This window comes from Rhinatrema bivittatum, chromosome 9 (assembly GCF_901001135.1).
Source record: "Rhinatrema bivittatum chromosome 9, aRhiBiv1.1, whole genome shotgun sequence".
NCBI lineage: Eukaryota > Metazoa > Chordata > Amphibia > Gymnophiona > Rhinatrematidae > Rhinatrema > Rhinatrema bivittatum.
In genome coordinates, this window is record NC_042623.1 from 212,690,672 (window position 1) to 212,697,305 (window position 6,634).

General features: G+C 48.1%; 1 protein-coding gene across 1 annotated transcript in view; it reads right to left on the minus strand.

Moving 5' to 3' along the window:
• The window catches only part of SIAH2 (siah E3 ubiquitin protein ligase 2), a 55,858-nt gene extending 52,974 nt beyond the window's left edge, over nt 1–2,884 (minus strand). Inside the window, exon 1 of the mRNA XM_029616468.1 lies at nt 2,226–2,884. Coding sequence (XP_029472328.1) covers nt 2,226–2,606 — 381 coding nt within the window. The 5' untranslated portion in view covers nt 2,607–2,884. The remainder of the gene's footprint in view (nt 1–2,225) is intronic.
• Between the last annotated feature and the right edge of the window lie 3,750 nt (nt 2,885–6,634).

Here is a 6,634-nt window from a genome sequence, read left to right on the forward strand (position 1 = left end):
TAATGAGATACTACTAAGGAGGCCTGCATTAGTGCAGACAGTAAAGAAAAAAAGTTAACTACATCTCCCAACAGTGTAGTTACATCTTTTGTATGAATACATCAGCTTTACATTTTGCACCATTTAATGTGCATAATTTTTCTCTGAGCTAATAGGCAATAAGTTATTTAGCATACTTTTGCATCCATTACCTCATTAGCATAGATTTTGCATCAACAATAAAGCAAGCTAGTTTATGCACATTATCAAGGCTAATAATACGTTAACCTTTTACATTAGCTAACATAGGCATTACAAATAAAATAATGTGCTTTTACACAGTTTAGTAGATTTGCATCTATGTCCAGTCCTCTACCAGGGGCAATGCACCAGCAATACTTTTGGAATCATATCATCAAGGAGCCTGAATTGGTCTCTAGATGTCGCTGTTGTATGACAACTAGGACTCCCTCACTCCCAAATGGTGTCAATGCTGCCTCCACAGCATCCCCAGCAAACCATGAGGGAAGACCTGCCAAGAATCAAAAGAATCAAACCCAGATCCCACTGATTCACCGGGATAGTTGCCTCTTTACTAATATTCCACCCCCACCCCCCCCAACCAGGGCCGGCGGAACCACTAGGCAAGCTAGGCCTGTGCCTAGGGCACCGAGACTTAGGGGGAGCTCCCACTTCAGGCGGCAGAGTTTTGAGAAGTCAAATACTGCCCCTTCAAAATTCTGCCCAGCCCCCGCCTCACCCTGCTTCCCCCCCCCCCCCCCCGTCCTGCCCCCCTGGTGGTCCAGCGGAGGGCCCGGGAGCGATCTGCCGCTCCCAGGGCCTCGGCTGCCACTAACCAAAATGGCGCCGGTGGCCTTTAGCCCCTACCATGTGACAGGGGCCAACCAATGGCACCGGTAGCCCCTGTCATATGTTAGGAGCTGAAGGCCACCAGCGCCATGTTGGTTAGCGGCAGCAGATGACCTGGGAGCAGCAGATCGCTCCTGGGCTCCCCGCTGGACCAAGTGTTTTGTGAGGGGGAGGTTGGGAGGGTGGGGGAGGGGCGGCATGTTGCTCCCTGCCCCTAGAGTCGGGGCTGCGACCGGGGGCCGAATCCCCTTGCACCGGCCCTGCCCCCAACAGATGGGAGCAGAGGCAAAATGTAATCGAAGAACAAAAACCATGATTCTGCCTGGTACTTGCCCATTATTTTTAAAAATTACCATATGAATTCAAGAAACATCTTGCAAAAGAAATTCAAAGCTCCCCTCTAACACCTACTCTTTGTGTAACTCTCAGCAAATCATCTTATCTCCATTTGCCTCTTGACCCAAATGAAACAAGTTATTTGGTTTTCCTGCTCAACACATTAAACAAAAGAAATGCAAATAACTTTCCTAAGCAAGTGGCTTGCCTTCAGTCTTTCTTCAAAGCACAGTGGTTAAAAGACGGCATGCCAATGTCTCAGAGTCCTGTCATCTTTCGGTTTTATAATCCAAGGCAGGCTGGTATCAGGCCCTTTTGAAAGTGATGAATGCCTTGCAAAGGTAACAGCAGGCAACAAGAAAAATTCACACAAAAAAAAAAACGAAATAAAAATGTTGGCTGATCAGTCTAGAGTTCAGACTAATCACAATCATGCCTCAATACAAATACAATGAATGCTCCTATAATCAAATAGATTATGTCCCATGTGCTCTTGAAAGTAGTGAGTAAACAAAGTATTTTGAACCTCATAGTGACAGCTTTATATTTGGATTGTGGAAAGCCCAGTAAGACCAAGTTCCTCCAATAGAACACTGCTCAACTTAATTTTCACTAGCTAGGCATATTATATATTTACAAGAGTTGCGAAGTCAGGGCATTTTTGAAATCTACAAATTCCCACATGAACTGTAAATTGAATGTATAAACAGCATCTTAGCAGTCGTCTGAGCCATCAAATGGAGCAAGACAATCAGAGGACTGAATTAACTTTGTATTCATTTGCTTTAGCACTCTTTTTTCCAAAGCACTATATAGTTTAGCGAGCAGAAAATGGGACCCCTTACAGCCTGAAATATTGCGTTGGATTCCGTATGTGCACTGGGGTGCAGTTCTTCGTAAGCAGATTACAATCATACACGGTCCTGCTGCGGGCCTCACACTACACACTGAGCTAATCCCACTTTAGGTTTATGGGGCAATCCTTTTGTGGCCGCTCTCTCGAGCATATTTCCCCAGAGATGCCTCCAGGGCCTCCTTACCTTGCAGGGGAAGAGGACAGCGGAGGCCACCTTCTCCATTGCCAGGTTGCGGATGCTGGGAGTAAGGGACCCCCGGCACGTCGGGCAGCAGCTCAGCTTCTGGCGGCATTGGTTACAGACCAGGTGTCCCGCCTGACACTGCAGGATAGGGGGCAAGACATAGTCGAAGCAGACGGGGCACTCGAAGAGCGACGTGAGCTCGTGGTGCTGCGGGGAGAGCGGCCCGGCTCCCGCGATCACGGCGGCCGCCGCCGGGGGAGCCGCGGCCGCCGATCCAGCCGAGAGCGCGGCCGGCACGGCGGGGGAGGAGGCGTGCTGCTGCTGTTGCTGTTTACCGCAGGCTTTGCTAGCGCTGGGTCCGGCGGAGGACGGGCGGCTCATGGCGGTCCGAACAAACCATCGAACCGCGCGGAAAGATCGGGACAGCGACGAACTGAAGTGAACCAACTTCCACCGATCGGCTCCGTCCGGCGTCAGAAGAGAGAGAGAGAAAGATCCCCCCGCTGGATGCCGGAAGCCCGGAGGCGACTGCACGCGGCGTAAACCCCCGCCACGGCTCGCCCGGAACTTCCGTTCTCCTCCTCCTACCTGTCCGGTTCCAGCGCGCCCTCCACCCCTTCGCCTGCCACCTTCTGGAAGATTGCGCGACGTAGTACGCAGCGGCGTGGGACGTACTTACGTCATAACCGACACGGGCGTGCATGGTTCCGCCGGGAAAGGGGACTGCTTGGGGTGGGGAGCGGGGCGGGCCCTGCGAGTTGCTGAGCTGGGCGGTATAAACTGCCGTATAATGTCTGGAGTCATTCGTAAGGGGCAGATGCACTAGAACAGAGGAAGAAGAGCTGCCTGGGGAAGTTATCAGATTTCAGGAGGGGAGTTGTATTTTTTGAGTCTTTGTTTTGCACTGATATCCCATATGGTATTTGTAGTCACTAATTCAACCCATTGAATCGGCACTGAAGGTACCAGCCTGCACCAGGAAAGTGTCATACATACAGACGTCTTAAATTGGTTCCTGTGGCAGGTTCCTTCAATTTCAAGTATCATGGCCCTTTATGATCCTCATCAGTGATATTTACATGCAGTCAACGAAGGCCACAAACAGGTTGAATTTTTCAAGATATCCTTAATTAAATAAGTAGGAGATAGATTTGCACAGAAAGCAGTCAGCATACAACTCTTTCTTCTGCGTAGGAATATGCTGAAAACCTGACCCGTTCGCAGTCCCTGTTCATAGCTAGGAAGTGCTTTCTCAAGCTGTGAAGACCCATGGTGGTCTCCGATTGTAACATTGCCTGCACTGAAAAATGAATACAGGTATATCATTCTTAGGGTTTTTCCCCCTGTAGGTTAATTTATCTTTCTCGATCTGCATCACATTTTCCTCACATTCTTTTTAAACTTTTCTGGGGTTTGTATATCCAATGTATGCAGCCTAGTGCAGATATTTCCCACATATTAATATCAAGGTCAAGAACCTTGAGGTTGCGTCAGAAACACTTTAAATTGCAAATGTGGATGTCCATTGTGCAACAGCCAGGTAGCACTGTTTCGCTATCCTTATTTTCTGCAGCAAGATGTCCATCTATTAAGTACATGATTTATTTATGTGTGTGGATTTTGTAACTTGCCCCAAACTTATTGGAGGGGCTAGTGAGAATTTTTTTTTAAAGAAACGACCGCCCTGTTAGCCTGAAACTTTCCTCACATGTTCATTGTTATTTATTCAGTTCCTTGTTTTATGTAAAGCCTGTTCGTTGTATTCCGTTGTCATGTAAACCGGTGAGATGTTCCCAACGATCGTCAGTATATAAAACCGTTAAATAAATAAATAAATAAACAAACAAACAAACAAACAAAGATGTATTTGGGAATTCTTCCAAGTGCTCAAGCCTTAGAACAGGTCTCTGAAATTGGTAACAATTTAAGTCTGCTACAGACCAGTGAGCCTGATGTCAATGTTGGGCAAAATGGTAGAAACAATCATAAAAAAAAAATTACTGAATATATAGGTAGTCATTATTTAATGGGACAAAAAACCCCCACAGATTTAGCCAAGGGAAGTCTTGCCTCAACAATCTGCTATATTCTTTTGAAGGTGTAAATAAATGTGGATAAAAGTGAGTAAATTAATTATAGTATATTTGGATTTCCAGAAAGTGTTTGACAAAGTCCCACATGAGGACTTCTGAGGAAATTAAAAAGGCATGGGATAGGGGTAGTGTCCTATTGTGTATTAGGAACTGGTTAAAAGATAGAAAACAGAGAGCAAGGCTAAATGGTCAGTTTTCTCAGTGGAGAAAGGTAAATAGTGAAGTACCTAAAGATCTATTCTGGGACCACTGCTTTTTAATATATTTATAAATGACCCAGAAATGAGAAGAACAAGTGAAGTGATCACATTTGCAGATGACAAAATTATTCAAATTTGTTAAATCACAAGAGGATTGTGAGAAACTGCAAGAGATCTGTGGTAGAATGGGCATGCAAATGGCAGAAGACATTTAATGTAGATAAGTGCAAAGTGATGCACTTAGGAAAGAGTAACCCAAATTATAGCTATATAATAGGAGTCACCACATCAAAATCAGGAAAAGGATCTATGTATTATCATGGATAATTGAAATTCTCTGCTCAGTATGCAGCTGCAGCCAAGAAAGCAAATAAAATGTTAGGAGTTATTAGGAAAGAAAAGGAGAATAAAACATAATATCATAATGCCTCTGTATTGCTCCATGCTGTGACCTCATCCTGAGTAATGTGTCATGGAGTGAGAAACAAGTCAGGTGGGGTTTCAGACAGTATCTTCCGCCTGACCAGCCATCTCCCCTGTAGGTTGAGCCCTTGGGTTCTGGTGGTGTTACGATTCCTCCTGTAGCTGTGCCACAGGAGGCCTCTCACCTTTTCTTTGGAGGCCGCACCGAAGCCTGGACAGTCTATCCCGGTTTTGCTCCATGGCCTGGAAGGCCTTCGACGCCCTCGGGGCCTGCCTGAGGCCTGCTCCAGTCTCAGTTTGGACTTCCTGGTTTGGGCCCTGCCCTTCTTCCTAGGGGCCGGCCCACAGCTCTTTGCTTTAGTTATAGGGCCAGCTGGGTGTGGTCCATCTACACTCCTCCCAGGGGGTTGCCTGCTTACAGCATTATAAAAGGATCTTCACTTCAGTTCCTGTTTGCCTTTGGATCGGGTTCCACAGCCATCTGTGTTTTCTGACCGGTCCAGGTCTGCCGTGGTCTGCTTCCGCTTTGACGGCCTTGTCTTCATGTTCTTCATTGGAGCTCCATGTCTCATGTTGGTGTCGTGATCCTGTCCTGATGTTCCACCCTGATGTCTTCGCTTTCGCCCCTGCCTTTGGCTCCTTGATGTCCACCTTCTGGCGTGCCATGTTGTGGTCCGTGACCAGCCCATGGGTAGTGGCTGTGTGGGGCGCTCATGGTACTTGACCATCTACAACTGCGCAGTACAAGCCTCCGGAAGATTTCTGCTTCAGTTCTTGCTTGCTTCTGTCCCGGTCTTCGGAGTCCCTTGTATTGCATCCGTCCATGCCCAAGACTCTGACTGAACCTTTGCCTTTCAGCGTGGTTCATGACCAGCCTAGGAGGGGCTGTGTAGGGCGCGCCTAGATACAGGCTTCTACAGTATCTTTGCCATGTTCCAGTTCATCTATTCCAAATCTCGTATGGAGCCTGCCTTGCGTTCGGCGTGGTCCGCGACCAGCTCACTGGTAGTGGCTGTGTAGGGCGTGCTGCATTGCAGTCTCAACCCAGCTCTTGACCTTGCTTCTGAATATCCTTTGCCTGCAGTACCTAGCTTCTGAACCTTTGTCCAAGTCCCTGCATGAGTCTTCGTCTGTGTACCCAAAGCACATCGTTCCTGAGTCTTTGTCTGTGCACCCAAGTACCTTGCTCCTGAAGTCTTCGTCTAGTCTCTATATTCCAGAGCCTTCGTCTGCCCTCGTCCTCTGTCCGGCCTGCCGCCTATTGCCATAACCAGCAGCAGGTCCGAAAGGGCTTGGAATGGTCGGAGGACTGTTCACTGATCAACATTGTGTTGTTGGTCATCCTGAGACGTGCAGGTCCAGTAGAGGGCAGGCCTTCAGCTTCCTTGGCTCCGCTTTCACCATGTCCTGTTCCTCGCTACCCGTGCTCGCACCAGCTCACCTCCCGCGGTGTGCCTTGGGGCGCCTCCCTGAGTCGTGCCCTGGCTCAAGGGCTCACAACACCCGCTATAGAAACAGCCGCGCCTCCGTGCTCATAACAGGTGGCCAGCAGGAGTTAGGCTGTAACTGGAGACAAGCTGCATCTAGGAATAGAGCAGGTGTTGGAGACAATGCAGGGACAGGCAATGAGATAAGAACTGGAGACAGGGTGGTACTGAAAGCAGACAGGGCTGAAATAAAAGGCAAAGCCTAG